The following is a 15,814-nucleotide window of genomic DNA, read 5'->3' as shown; positions in this document are numbered from 1 at the left end:
GTGAATCGTACAGATCAGATTAGTTAGGTGGGGGGGGAGGGGGGGTCGCTGTCGCCGTCGCTGTCGTCATAGGCTGTTTTGCACTCTTTGAACGCTGGCAGCGAGATCCATTCCACACCTCCACCATCCACACACAGATGTAATTGTGAATATCACTCCGCAGCGGACTAATATGCAGTGCATCGACCTGAGGTTCCACCTGAGTGCTTGGGACCTGCTTTGGAGCCAAAGGAGTTGACGACACCAGAAACCACTTCCACCGCACCACTTTTTTATTTTTTGGTCTGTCACTTATTTCATGTCGGTCACCTTTTTCATGCCTTTCCCCCAACCAGTCTACATGTGTTTGTGGACTCGAAAAGACCATTCAACCATGTCCCTCGGGGAGTCTGTGGGGGGTGCTTCAGGAGTATGGGGTACCAGATCCCCTGATAAAAGGTCTGTTTGGTCCCTGTACAACTAGTGTCAGAGTTTAGTCCGCATTGCCGGTAGTAAGTCGAATTATTTTCCACCGAGGTGTTAAGAGCGTCCGGTTTAGTGACATGAGTATTTCGTCCCTACTTTTTGCAGATGATGTGGCTCTGATGGCTTCATCAAGCTGTGATCTTGAACTCTCGCTGCAGCGGTTCGCAGCCAAGTGTGAAACGGCTGGGATAATAATCAGCACCTCCAAATTCTGGACCAAGGTCCTTGGTCAGAAAAGGGTGGAGTGCCCTCTCCAGGTCGGAGGCTCCTGCCCCAAGTGGAGGAGTTCAAAAGTATCTTGGGGTCTTGTTCACGAGTGAGCAGGAGCTCGACAGGCGGATCGGTGCAGCGTCTGCAGTGATGCGGACTATGAATTAGTCGATCTGTTGTAATGAAGAAGGAGCTTAGCCGAAAGGCAAAGCTCTCGATTTACCAGGCAAACTATGTTCCTAGCCTCATCCATGGTCACAAACTGTGACCAAAAGAACAAGATTGTGGATACAAGCAGCCGGAACGGATTTCTTCCGCAGGGTGTCCGGGCTCGCCCTGAGAGATAGGGTGACAAGCTCGGTCATCAAGAGGGGCTCACCGGGAGGAGATCCAGAGAGACTGTCTCTCGCCTGGCCTGGGAATGCCTCGGAGTCCCCCCGGAAGCGCTGGTTGAATGGCTGGGGAGAGGAAAGTCTGGACTTATGTGCTTAAGCTGCTGTCTCTGTGACCCGACCTCGGATACGCAAACCGAAATGGATGGATGGATGGATGGATGGATAAATTACAATGCATGCTTTACATTATCAGCACTACCAACCTATAAAAAAAATCACTTCCAGAACAATTTGTCCAAATGTGCCTGAATTTCCATATTTTCAAAATTTTGTCAAGAACATTTCTGTGTGATAGTCATTATCATAATCGTAAATAAATTATGGCTTCAATATTTGTTATTTTAATGTTTTTATTCCATCAACCTTGTAATGGTGGATGCTGTTGCATCCTGAATCAAAGTATCAGTACAGTATATGAGATTTCGACAGTAGTATTGGTTTCTATCTTGTGCAAGGTATGTTTTGTACACGTAGAAGTACATTAAAGAAAAAGAAATGTAATTGTCTTCTCTTGCATGGTATTTACGTATATTGCAAATTTATATTTCCTATCTCCACAATTTCTGCTGAAATGGTACAAATTTCTCCATTGTGGAAATAATAAAGGTTATCTTATATGACAAATATTTATTAATAAAAATATTTACTTTTCACATCCCATCATTCCAGTAATTAATTCCCAGTTTAGTTGTGGCGTCCTGTGCGGATGTGTATTATTTTATGTTTATATCTCGTAACACGTATTAATTGACCTGTTATTTTGTTGTTCCAAGTTGGTTACGCTCTGCGAAAACGCAGGTCCAGCCAGTGTCCTGTACCACCAAATCACTGATTTCGATGTGTTGCGACTGCTTGTAACGATAGCTTGGCAATTAGCACCTCGTCCTCCCTTCGTGACACTTGTAAGAAGCACGGTAAGAAGTGTATTTTATTCGCTACCGTGGAGGCGATGATCAGTGACTTAAAATGCATTGACACCGGACGGAAAGAGAACTTTCGCCTCCACGGCTGGCATAATAAAATAGCGCGCACCAAGCGGCTGTTCAATGTGATCGCGCCGGTAATGTAAGATGCTGTGGTTTTTTTTCCCATACCAGGAACAATCAATGTTACGTCCGTCATGATCAGTGATTTCAAAATACAGACGTTCCGTAACATTTGGCAGCTCTGCATAATGATGTCCTCCACTTGAGCTTGAAGAAATTTTTCTGAACTGGACCTTTTCTTAGCATGTAGTTGAAGACCCCTGGTTTTGCTAGACAATTGATTATTGGAGACCTGACTGATTGATTAATTTCATAAGAACTCTGCCCAGGACATTTTACACTAAATAATGTATGATATTGGAACAGCCGCTATTTCAAGCACCATACTACTTAAGCCAGGCCAGTACTCCCACATCTCTAAACAGTAGCTGGAGGTCTCCTTTATGCACCTTTGTGAGGACTGGAAAATATTAAGAGCACCCAAGACGTAAAAGCATTCATAAGCATAATGCAAACTATTGTTGCGGTGTTGACAGGAGCCAAAGATATTTCTGAATGTTTTCATTGTGCTGAAGGAAAAAGGTGATGAATGTGTTGCATTCCTGATGTTCTTTCCTCACCAAAAAGCAAGAACTACCGTTTTTATGCACAGGAGGAGGCTTGTGAAAATACTGGGCCTCATTCATTTAATCCATTTTACTAATCAGTACAATTCAGCTTGCCATTGTATGGTTTGGAACTCTAGGCCTAATCCATGACCTTGTTTGTGTTTTGGATAATACAAGAGCTGTTTCACATCAGTAAATGGTATGACTTCAAAGCAGCATTTCATACTGCAACCTGAAGTATTTACAAGTGCAACTCATTAACAGTCTAAACTAGAATTGATTTGGATGTCTTCGTGTACATTCACAGAACCTCTTGTTGTACATGGCTTCGTCTTCCCTTCCCAGCAGGTGAATGACATTTCAGGCTGCTAGAATAAAGCAACAGACGTATGTATGGAAACCCTTGCAATATGCAAAAATCAGTGTGTGTTAAGGCAACATGTAATACTGCTTCACACCCTATGAGCTCTCAGCATGTCATTATATTTTTGTATTGTCTCATCCACCCTATGCTACGTTATACAACAATAAACTGCCCACAGAGACCAATAAAAAGAATAAAGTGGTTGAACAAATCATGTTCAAGCTAATTGTTTAATGTGTTATCACAATTATTTGTTCTATAATGCGTACCTCAATTTCTCCTTTGTAATCCGACAAATCCAACAGTGCCACTTTAAACTGTGTTGTTTTATGTCTTTTGGAGCCTTTCTGTGGTGATTTGAGGTTTTTGTTTGGGGATGTCTTCTCAGATGTGTCATCATTCTCCTTCTGCTCATCCAGAGGCTTGGAATTCTGCTCCTTTAAGCGGTATAAAAGTAAATAAAAGACAATCAGTCTAACAACACTATTATAATGTTATATTATATATTGAATTATTATTATTGCATAAAATAAAATATCAAGCAGAAAAATAAATAGGGGTATAATGAGTATCTCCATGTTACAGTTTTTAACATACATTTGGAGAGTTCTTGTTTAATTAAAAAAAAATATATATGAGTACCGAAAACATAGTCATCATTATCTCCAAGACTCCTAGGCATTATTGTATCTCTCCATAGTAACGTAATGTCGTATGTCATTATTGTTTTTTGTTCTTAATTGTTGTTGTTTTTTTTTTTTTTTTTTTTAAATCGAAAGGGTAAGCCCACCTGTTTTGGCATCTTGGCATCCAAGATTGGCTCCTGCATTTCTGCCACTTCCCCCTGCTGTCTGGGAGGACTCCTGGCTTGTCTTGGACACCCAGCACACACCTCTGTCACTTAGGTTAGGACACAAACCTGAGAGGAAACAAACCAATAACAAATACGTTCAAAAAAGCATCATAGAACATGCGGGAAAATTGTTGCCAGAAATATTTCTCTTTGTTTTGTTTACAAGCATGATCATCAAACATGATCATAGGGAAGAAATGGTTCATTGATCTATTAACTATATACTATCAAACAGCTACTAATAGTCTCATTTATAAATTATTCTTACTACCATATTCATCTGTGCTGAGCATGTGTTGCCCCTGAAGTGTGTGTGTGTGTGTGTGTGTGCGTGTGTGCGTGCGTGTGTGCGTGTCTTTTCTTATCATGTTTGAAGGGTTCGTCTTCAGGGTTTATATACAGGCAAAAAAATAGATAAGGTAACAGGGTAAGAGAGTACACAAGACATTTGAAAATAATGAGAGCCCGACTGGAAGAAAGACAGAGAACAAAATAAAACTGAAATAGACAACTGAGACAACAAGGCACACAAACCAAATGAACAAAACTACAAACGTAAATCACAACATGGGCGAATGAAATGATATGGATGACTGTAATGTTACAAAACACAGATCATGTTTCAATCCTTTCCTTTATAAATATTGTGATAATACTGGTAACCGTGATAATTGCTGTCACTATTAATCATGAAATTAAACGTTCTTAGTGTTTCATTTCAAAACACACATACCTACAAAAAAAAAATTTAATTGCTGTTATTTAGTTAAGTCTGACTCAACTCTATGTGTATGTGATATTACATGAGCTCTTGTGGGCGTGCATTTTATTGCACAAGACACAAAAATAAAGATGTGCATTATACTGTACTGTTCAACATCCCCCACACTGGGTTTCTCACTGTGGATGGGCAATGTGTTGTTGTTGACTGTCACTGAGGTAAAACAGTTGTCCAAGGTTGTAAAGCCCGCACTTTTAATTCACGTGGGAAGGAAATGCAATAAATGAAACACTTGCCAATTAACAGTTTATTGCTCCTCAAATGTTGGTATTTTATACATAATCCCTACATTTCTCAAGAAAGCAAAATAGACCTTGGAAAACATGTATCATACTCCTCTGTTAAAAGTGCTCAATAGATTGTAAAATTCTTCATTCAAATAAGTGGATTATAAAAACCTTGAGACAACAGTTCAGGGCCTTGGTTGTAATCCAGTCAAGGCCAAAGAGGCCTTTCTAATCCCACAAATTCAGCAACAAAATCTATGTGGGGATTGTGAATCGTGATCGCTGACGACTAAGAAGGGAACACAACCAGTTGACACTGGCATACTAAGGTGATAAACCATAGTCAACCAGCCAGAGATGCTCTTGGCTTTTTTAAATAAGGTTAAGAGCATGTGACAACCTTCATTTCCCCTCATTTGCTGCTCTATCAATCCTGTAGCCCACCATTTATCAACACATATAAGCCCCAATTTTAATTGGACCACACTGAAGTGATGCTTGGGCAGCATTACAAAAAAGACATTTAAGAACTGAATAAATGTATTGTAAATGTTCCTTGATTAGTTTAGTGGTTGTCAAGTGGTGTAATGCACATGGGAACCAAGCATCACTCGGGTATAGTCGGCCGACCTGAAGTGAACTTGTGACAAAAATAAAAACATTCTTAAATTTGTCAAACCTAAATGGTGTGTCCAATACTGTACTCTAAAATTTGTGATGACTGACTAGTTCTGCCCTGATGTAAACTTGATTTTGGGTTCCTTACTATGCAGTAATTTGTGGGAACAGGGAATATGCAAGTAGCATTAATGTACATATCACACACACAGTCATTCCTGCACATGACTTTGTGAGATGTATCATGATAAAATATACTGTATTTTGCTGTTCAGGATGGACATTTGTTTGTTAATAATCAAGACTTTTTTTGACTAAAGTTTTTACATATACTTTATACAGGAAAACTGGGCTGCTATGCTGGTGAAAGAGAAAGTAGGTGAAAAGCATGCTGGTTGACTGTATACTTTCAGTAAATGTTGCCTTGCTCTGCAAGATGTACTACAGCTGGTCATTATGGGCTTACTTTTCAAATCCCGAAGAATTTTGTTGATTACAATGAAAAGTGTGTAATAATCTACAGAAAAATAGAGGTACAATTTTACAGTTGGAAAATTTTGTTTCATCTTCTTTGAACTTTGCTTGTTACTTGGCAATGATGATGTGCTGCCATACCTTCAGTACTATTTTAAATGACTAGTCCCGAATAAAAAACAAAAAAATGCATTTATGTCTCTTCGCAAGTCACCATTTTGTCCTGACCACCACACATACATAAATTGCTTCGCCTCTTTCTGTCTATTTACAGGTCTCTCAAGCGTCTCTCAAACAGGCTCTGTTTAATGAGTGTCTATCTTACACATACACTTGCACTGAGATATGTACCAATTTAGTCACCTGAACTGTCTCAACTGCATTTTTAAGACTGTTCACAACTTCCTGATATTATTTTCTTTATTTTCATATGACCAAAATGTCTGTGAAAATCTCTCATAAAATGTTCCTTTCCTTCACCCCCCTTTGCTCAGTCAGAAACAATTGTTGTCAATATAGTTACAGCCTATACACTTACTCCCTGAGTTAAGTCCTCTGTATCATTTCATATCACCGTCTTTGAAATTACTCACCCACGCTGGTAGTTGCTGGGAAATTTCAGTGAAGCTGAGACTACACAATGCCAATTTGATGTATATATATATATATATATATGTATGTATATATATGTATATATATATATATATATATATATATATATATGTATGTATATATATATGTATATATATGTATATGTATAGATAGATCTAGACCAAAAATGTAGAATATAAGTCAGTAAAAAAAATCATAACCTGTCACTATTCACTTAAATATCATCAAAAATCTGATGGTTTCCCTTTACTACATAGTGTGTTAATCCAATCTGTTCCACTTGCTTATATAGAGAACAACCTTCCCACGGGAAATCTAGACCACGGTTTTGCTGCTACCTTGCCTGCATTTGTCCCCTGGGCTTGGTGTGGCTCGCGGGCTCATCTTTTTCATTCCCTTCCACAACCACTCAATGAGCCAATCACAACTCGACTTTTGGCCCCTCGCATTCTGAATCTGTCTTTCAGGAATTGGAAGATGACCGACCCCACCCCCCTGGGACAAACTGCCATCATTACTTTTCTCATGTAACAGATAAACATTCCCACTTACCAACTGCATGTTTTTCCCCTTTTCATCCTTTTCTAGTTTTTTGTTATTTTATATTTATTTTTGCATGGCCGGAGTGATAATTTTGTTTCATTTTGTTTAGTAGGAGATTAAATCTCTCCATTAGGAGATTTCCGAATACGGATGTCTGGTTCCAGTTGTGTTGTTAATATGGACTGTCATTTCTTGGGGCCCTCTACTAGCCACTAGCCAATAACAGCGAGTAAGGGGCCCTATGCCGGGGATTATTGACGGTGACACATAGTCGTTGCAGTGTCTGAAGCAGATTTTTGTCACTGATATGGGCCAATGTGAATTCTCTCTTGGGGCCCCCTTAAGCATTAGTCTATAAAGGCAAACAGAGAAGGCATCAGGGGGGGAAGAGTACTGGCTCAGCTCAGAGATTTTGATTGCCATGGTAACAGCACAGCGCAGAGTATTTTTTTTCTCACACCTGATCATCTCTCTCCTCAGTGGAGAGACAGCCATACAAACGCAGGCGGGAAGATTAGGGACTAAATACAAGGCGATTAGAACAAGACTCCCAAACACAATGTACTCTTAATAATGCGAAATATCAAAAAGAAGAGACTGAGCTACTGTAAAGTGCCACTAGCCTGTGACACTCAGCCTGCATATGCTACCCTTGGGTCAAATTCTTCAGAACTTTAATTTTGACTATCATAGCTATGTAGGCAGGGCACGGTGGCCGACTGGTTAGAGCGTCACCCTCACAGTTCTGAGGACTGGGGTGCAATCCCCAGTCCCACCTGTGTGGAGTTTGCATGTTCTCCCCGTGCCTGTGTGGGTTTTCTACGGGCACTCCGGTTTCCCCCCACATCCCAAAAAAACATGCATTAATTGGAGACTCTAAATTGCCCATAGGTGTGAATGTGAGTGTGAATGGTTGTTTGTTTGTATGTGCCCTACGATTGATTGGCTGGCAACCAGTTCAGGGTGTACCCCGCCTCCTGCCCGATGACAGCTGGGATAGGCTCCAGCACGCCCGCGACCCTAGTGAGGAGAAGCGGCTCAGAAAATGGATGGATAGCTATGCAGATGACACCCAGTTATATCTAGCAGTGTCTCCAAATGACTACAGTTCAATTGAGGTGTCACTGTCTAAAACAGATAAATAACAGGATGAGCCACAATTTTCTTCAATTAAACCACAACAAAACTGAGATAATTGTTATTTGCAACAAAGTGGTGTATCACAGCTGAGGAAAGATAGATAGGTTACGGCAAAGATACCATCCACCATCTGTTGGCTACTATTATTTCCTCCTTGTTTCAGCTTTGATGCCCCGCAATAATAGCAATTTAGTTAATGCATACTTCAACCCATCTTAAAAATGTTAGAAGTCCCACAGCAGAAATTCTTGTGAAGCAATGTATTTTTACATTACTAGCAGATAATACTATGAGGGGCACACAAAAGGTAATGAGCCCAATTTAATTTAACCTACTAATAATAATTTTTAAAAAAACATTAGAAATAATTAATGGTTTGTACTTTAAATACTTATTTTAAGGTTTATTTTTTTTTAATGTTTTGTTTAAGTCTTTCCTCTTCCTATCAGCCGGAAATAACGTCATTTTTGGATCCCCGTCAGAAGCTGAGAGCTATGATTGAATTTCTTGCTTAGGAAGGGTAACCACCACTAAACATTTTCAAAAGGTTGTAAAATGTGGATGGGGAAACTGCAATAGGCTACAGCACAGTCAAAATGTGGGTGTCCAGGATCAAAGGTGAAGAAAAAGAGCCTGTTTGGAGTGACCACAGTGACAAGAAAAAGAGCAGCAGACCATCATCAGTGGTTAATCCTGGGAATAGTACTAGGGTGGCGGCACTGATCAAAGATTGTAGAGTCTAGGACCTGAAAAACAAGCATGCGACTCTTATGCGTGCATCATCAAGAGCCCAGTACCAGGCCAGTCGTGGTACACAGAGAATCATGCAGTTAGGCCTGGTCATCATGGTAGCAAAACCCAACAGTCCAACAATATATGAGGTATAGCAGTGTCTCACTTGCATGACACAGGACCACCCCCTCAAAACAGGGCAAATTCAACAAAACAAAACAAAAAAATAAGCGGGCTGTAAAGTATACTATAATTCTTATTACACTTATGAAAAATGGAAATTCAATCCCTCCAGCAGATGTTTTGCAGTGACCCACATGCCCTTTCAAAAAGATGGAATATACTTCAGCAGGTACTTAACTGAGCAGTAAACTCTAAACACCTCAAGAGGTTGTAAATAGCTCTGACACTTCATTAAAATGCAGCAATACTTCTGTCCAATGTGTGACAGCTTTTGTGATCTATGGCGCAATAGATCCCGTAAATCAGCAGGAGTTTGCTGACAGGGACAAGGACACTCCATAACAACATCAAACATAAGTTCATTGCTCGCCATATACAGTACACATTGACAATCACACTGTAATACTGATGGGAGCCGCTCCATTCTAGAAAGTGTGAGGCCATTCACAGTTTTCCATTGATTGACGTGCTTATGGATGTTTGGTTTTCTTTCAAAACAATTTTGGTTGTGGCTTTCAGAGTGGTCTGAGGATACTTCGGCTTCTCATTGCAGTCCAAAAAAAAAGAGTAACGTTTATTAAGGACTGTAAATTGCCCGTAGTTGCACTTGTAGATGGGAATGGTTGTCTGTTGACTTTTATCACCTGTTACTTTCTTTTGTTGTTTATCTGATACCCGATTCTGATCTTGTATCTCTTGTGTTTATGTTCTTCAAGTACTTTGACTTTTTTTTTTTAATTATTTGCTCGTCCTGGGTGTACTTGCCTCTCACTGTAAATTGCCTGGAATAGGTACTCAGGGTAGTTTTCTGTACCAGAAAGAGAACTACCATGATCCAGCCGGAAGCTCCGTATCCTTTATGACAGACACTTCAATCAGTCATTGTTTGAATTTGACCTTTTCCCATGTTTTGCTGGGGACGACATGCTTTGAGGGAGACATCTGCATAACCACACATAAGAGGAGCGACAGATACTTGAGGGAGGATCATTCATGCATGCTTGCTCGGAGTATACAAACTAGAATACAAAGTAAGCAAATGTGGACATAAGTGTGGGAGAACAAGGGCGGTTAAACAGGTTTATTGCAAGCAGTAGAACTACATTATCTGCACTGGCATTGACATTGCAAATTTCACACTTGCCAGTTACAACACATGCACAATCTAACAAGAGCCAATTAAGGTTGCAAAATAAATTTTGCCTTTACAAAGACGACGGTCCTTATTAAAGAGTGCAAGAATACCTAATGTGGCAAGTACCGTAATTTCTCGTGTATAATCCGCATCCCCCCCCCCCCCCCCACTCTCCCCCACAAATATTGTCAAAAGTCCATAGTGCACATTATACATAGGTATATGGCATATTGAATTTTTTTTTTTACATTTTACAAATGTATGCCGCCATCTAGTGGGTATAAAAAATCTGTACACTTTCATTCCAAAACGCCACCGCCTCCTAGAGGTTATGAGAAAGGTGTACACTTTCATTCCAATATGCCACCGCAGTCAAGTGGTTATAAAAAAAAAGTGTAGCCTACAATTTCATACCAATATGAGAGGGGTACGTATGACTGCATATATGTACAGTTGTGCTCATAAGTTTACATACCCTGGCAGAATTTGTGAATTTTTTATTTTATTTTATTTTTTAAATATGACTGATGACTGAACAACAACCATCATTAATTTTCATTATGATTATGTTTTGTGTAATGATAATGCTTTTTTGAAATGCTTGACCATTTAATTTGCATCCCATTAAAATAAAATTAAATATATTTCTCCTGGTCCTTCATGTTTTCTTTTATTGTATATAAGTATTGTATCCATCTTACAAATTCTGCCTGGGTAATCAAATATATGAGCACAACTGTGTGTTTTCTAATTTACTAAACAAAAATGCAGGGCTGTGAATTTCAAAATGAGAGCAAGTAAATGAACAAAGATATTACGTGTTCAAGTAAAGTGCTTAACTTCAGAATAATTCTTTGAAAAAAACTAACAAAATACAGATCATACTTCATGTTTTGAGCATATGGGTAGAGGCAAAATCAAGCATTGTAAAAATGCATTATACATAGGTAGAAGGGTTTTCCAGAATTTGGAGGTCAAGTTTGGGGGCTCCAACTACCAGAGACAAATTCCTTGTGTTTTTTGGGCATACTTGACAAATAAAGATGATTCTGATTCTGATATAATTTCCTGTGTAAAGATCTGTAATTACAAGTCAAAGACCATTTTAAAGGAGACAAAGTGCATACAGTATCTAATCCTGAATACGCCCATACCAGAAGGCAATGACACAAATTTTAACCCTGCCCAAAAAGCCATTCATGACTGTTTCAATAAAGTGGTGGCCACTGATTTCAAATATACTTAATTCCTGTTTTTTCTTTAAATCACACAGTTTCTTCTGTTTTGGAATCTTTTAACATAAGAGTCACAGACAAGCTATTGTATGTTAACACCCCCCGCCCCCTCACACACACACACACGCACACACAATGTCCAATCCTCTATTCAATGTGATTTGCCTTGTTTTGCAGTGTCTCGCCACCTTATGGTTATTTTTGTGCTGCAATAATTAACAAAAATATTGTTTAGCCTTTTCTATGTGCAGTAGAAGCAAAAGCTGTCTTTTAAGGATTACAGCATTACAATTCAGTTTTTACTCTGCTGGGATGTCTTCCTTTTAGATTGGATTTTGGAGCGTGTGTCTCTGTGAAAAGAACGCATGTGAACGGAGGTCACTAACGTGACAACAATCAAGTTTAGGTTCATTATTCATTTTTCAACACCAAATAGGTCAAACCGTGCTTTTATCGAGGCGGCGCGGTAGATACCTTATTAGCACATCTGCCTCACTTGTGGTTTGGTGCATGCGTGGTTTTACACTGAGTAGCCCAGTTTCCAGCATGCATGTTAGGTTAACTGAAGACTATAAATTGTCCTTAGCTTTGAATGTGAATGTGAATGGTTGTTTGTCTATGTGGGCCATGCAATTGGCTGGCGAATCCAGGTTGTACACCCTCTCTCACCGGATGTCAGCTGGAATAGGGTCCAACACACCCATGACCCGAATAAGGATGATCCATATAGAAAATGGATGAATGGAGGCCATTATGGACCGTAATTTGTACATGCACTGGGCCATCGCATAAATGTCTTAAAAATATGATTTTCTTTTTCCTCTGGAATTTCTCTGTCCATCAACCTTGCTTCTTACCTTATGACGTTAGCCTACAGCTAAAATTGTGAGCTACTGCTCCAGCAATCTTGTTGCTCTCTCTCTCTCTCTCTCTCTCTCTCTCTCTCTCTCTCTCTCTCTCTCTCTCTCTCTCTCTCTCTCTCTCTCTCTCTCTCTCTCCACATAAGAAGGCCTCACAATCAATGGAAATGTGTTTTTTTTCCAACATTATTTATTTATTTATATGATGTCTTTGATGTGCAAGAGAGTGCCAACAAATACAAATGCCAACAACCTACATGAATAATATTACGCATGTAGACTCAACTGGGCGGCACGATGGACGACTGTTTAGTGTCTGCCTCACAGTTCTGAGGACCGGGGTTCAATCCTGTGTGGAGTTTGCATGTTCTCCCCGTGCCTGCGTGGGTTTTATCCGGGCACTCCGGTTTCCTCCTACATCCCAAAAACATTCTTGGTAGATTAATTGAAAATTCTAAATTGCTCATAGGTGTGAATGTGAGTGTGAATGGTTGTTTGTTTGTATGTGCCCTGCCCTCGCCCTGGTACTGCATCTGCAGCATATCAGTCAGTGGCGTTTCTGGCCCTTTTTTAGTGGGGGGAGGGGCCATGGTCCGAGGGTTTTTTCCAGTACCCGGTGTACCCTGTCTCCTGCCCGATTATAGCTGGGATGGGCTCCAGCACACCCGCGACCCTAGTGAGGTGAAGCGGCTCAGAAAATGGATGGATGGATGGATAGACTCAACTGCTCAACTGCACTTTGAAAAAAGTATGATCTTATTGCCCTTGAGTTAATTAGAAAGAGTGTCAATACAAAGAGAATCATACAGCCACCACTGTGCTTATCTGCCTAACAAGGGACACAACTAACACTGAGTTACCATCTATTCTCATAGCCATCACATTTGATGAAATGTCACATTTCTATTTCCATTTGTCCTTAGTAGTCATATTGAACACCAACCAGAAAATGGTGGGCGTCATAAGTCCTCACAAGAAAACGCCCTGTTTCAATCACACTCCTTTCCTGTTTTTAGGACCATGCATTTGGATAGATCCGCTGACAAAAACAAGGGAGGCCATTTGTAATTCCCTATGAACAAAAATCGAGGATTTCTATTCCCCACTAATTCAATAGCAGAACACAAAAACTAAAACTTAGATAAAGGTAGTGACGTTCTAATTTTAAAAAAAAATGCTACATAAATTCATCGTAGGAACATCTCTACAAATGCAAATGACGGCAGCCTTCTAAAATAACAATGTACAATCAAGGTGATTCTAGGATAACAGCCTTAGCAATCCCCGTCTAAAGGCTTCTTTATATCCGAGCGGATGGCGGCCGCGCTGACGTCAGTGCAGCTATCCTGCACGGAGTTTGCCTTTATACTCGAGCGCAACCCACGAGCGCTGTTTTGAAAGTGTGCTGCAGTCTCCTCCAAGTCGGGGGTGTCGCTATGGCCGGTATTGGCTAGGACATCACAGGGTGGAGTTTCCTCTGCATTTTCTGGCCATTAACAGTAGCCATTTTTACTTACCTTTCAGTAACAAGGAACAAAGCAACAACAATGGCGACCGTGGAACAGAGTCTGCAAGAACAAATGGACCTAGATGACCAGATGATACGTTAAATTAAGATGCGCAATCGATCGAGAAGGCGGTGGCGTACTTGCTACGTGGAACCGGGAGGAACGCTGATTACATCATCACAGCATGTGACTAAAACGGACCAATCACGGGAGATGATCCCCGCGGCATTCTACGCGCAGCAACAGTTTTTGCCGTGTGCCCGTCAAGCTACGCAGAGGGGCCGCGTGGGCCAATTTGTCGGTCACGTGATGCAATGCGGGCGTTGTCGGCCGCGCAACCACGGGACATAAAGAGGGCTTAACACTGGGCTTGGCCCCCCTGTAGATCCCCCTGTGAACCCCCCCTTCCATTGACAAAATGGATAGGATGTGACCGTAATAGTCATTCAAAATGCTCAATCTGCACGCCCCCTCCCCATGACGATTGTCGTCCAGCCCCTTGGAAAAAACCCTCGGACCATGGCCCCTCCCCCCACTAAAAAGGGCCAGAAACGCCACTGACTGATATGCTGCAGATGCAGACATGAGCCACCTAAAGAGATACCAGCTGGGAAGCAAATCCAAGGGGGTTTGTTTTAGTTGTATTTCTTTGCTTGTTCCACACTCTGGGCCTAATTTTGTTTGCGGTCCAAGGAGAGCCGTGGACACAGCAAAATATATTGCCAGTGGTCTGTTGCTTTTCCATGCCACTCTGTGTGGGCTGAATAAGGCTCTTCCACAGGCATGCAAAATACCACAGGGTTATGATGTTGTTAGTAGAGAAACAAGGTGTATACATTGTAGGTCGCCAATTGAACTGAGCCACAAGCAAAAGACTAAGTCCCCAAAATATAGTATTCCAACAGCGCCTTCAGCATCACCCAGACTCATTGTTATGACCCATTTGGAGCTTGTTGCCTGGCGCCCATGGGAGAGTGTGGCACCTGGCCCCACCATATGGCACTCATCGTGAACGGGGCACAGTACCATGCAAGAGAGGAGTTGCAAAAGGAGAACTGTATGCTAATCAATGTATTTTTGTGAAGAGGTTTTGCTCATAGGGTGCTCAAGTGATCCTTCACATTACATCACCTTAAATAGATCCCTCAGACAAAAGCCAACCTGCGTTACATGAAGAACAAGATGACGCTTGATCTCAACTGCAGATGAAGACAAATAGTCTTGAAGGAGGTTTTATCTCATGCTTTCTCTGCCTTTGGCAATGTTGAATAACAAGCAATTATCTGCAAACAGTTCCATTTTGGGACACAGATAATGCAAGACACTGTAGATCTCAGCTGGCTCTGCACTGTAGCAGCAGTAATCACAGTGGAAGCTGTATTGTAATTACAAAGGTTGAAGGTAATGCAAGCTCCAATAACTAATTAGAACATCAAGATCCTAAATATATTCAGTCTACGGAGCATTTACATTCAGGGGATATTGAGAAAATTATATGTGCTTTCTTCTAATAATCAGCCAAGAATTTCATTATTGATTCCTTTTGTCTTGTTAAAATTAAATTACCTATCTAATACTGTGAACATTGGCAATTATGCCATAGTTCTGGATTTATAAATTATCTCTGCAGAAAAAAGTCCCCCCAAGTTTCAGATTTTCTGCCAGATTTTGGCCTGTCCACATTTTGGACAGCTCGTCACCGCCTGACATGTCAAGTGCAGGTGAGGAAATTTTTCATCACTGAACTAGTACATATTCTGCGGTGTAATTTTAGCCTATATTGAAATTCTGGGGCGGCACGGGGAACGACTGGTTAGCACATCTGCCTTACAGTTCTACGGACCGGGGTTCAAATCCCAGCCCCGCCTGTGTGGAGTTTGCATGT

General features: G+C 40.7%; 1 protein-coding gene across 8 annotated transcripts in view; it reads right to left on the bottom strand.

Annotated features, from left to right (window-relative positions):
* Nucleotides 1-15,814, bottom strand: part of LOC133409240 (band 4.1-like protein 1) — a 98,844-nt gene that overhangs the window by 44,704 nt on the left and 38,326 nt on the right. For all 8 annotated transcript variants that reach the window (XM_061689004.1, XM_061689003.1, XM_061689007.1 and 5 more), the window contains 2 exons: nucleotides 3,819-3,947; nucleotides 3,298-3,465 (listed from right to left, as the gene is read on the bottom strand). In XM_061689004.1, coding sequence (XP_061544988.1) covers nucleotides 3,298-3,465; nucleotides 3,819-3,857 — 207 coding nt within the window. In that variant the 5' untranslated portion in view covers nucleotides 3,858-3,947. The remainder of the gene's footprint in view (nucleotides 1-3,297; nucleotides 3,466-3,818; nucleotides 3,948-15,814) is intronic.

The sequence above is a fragment of the Phycodurus eques genome, chromosome 10 (assembly GCF_024500275.1).
Source record: "Phycodurus eques isolate BA_2022a chromosome 10, UOR_Pequ_1.1, whole genome shotgun sequence".
NCBI classification, from domain to species: Eukaryota; Metazoa; Chordata; class Actinopteri; order Syngnathiformes; family Syngnathidae; genus Phycodurus; species Phycodurus eques.
Note: the sequence above shows the minus strand (reverse complement) of the source record. Positions and strands in the feature narration are given on the sequence as shown.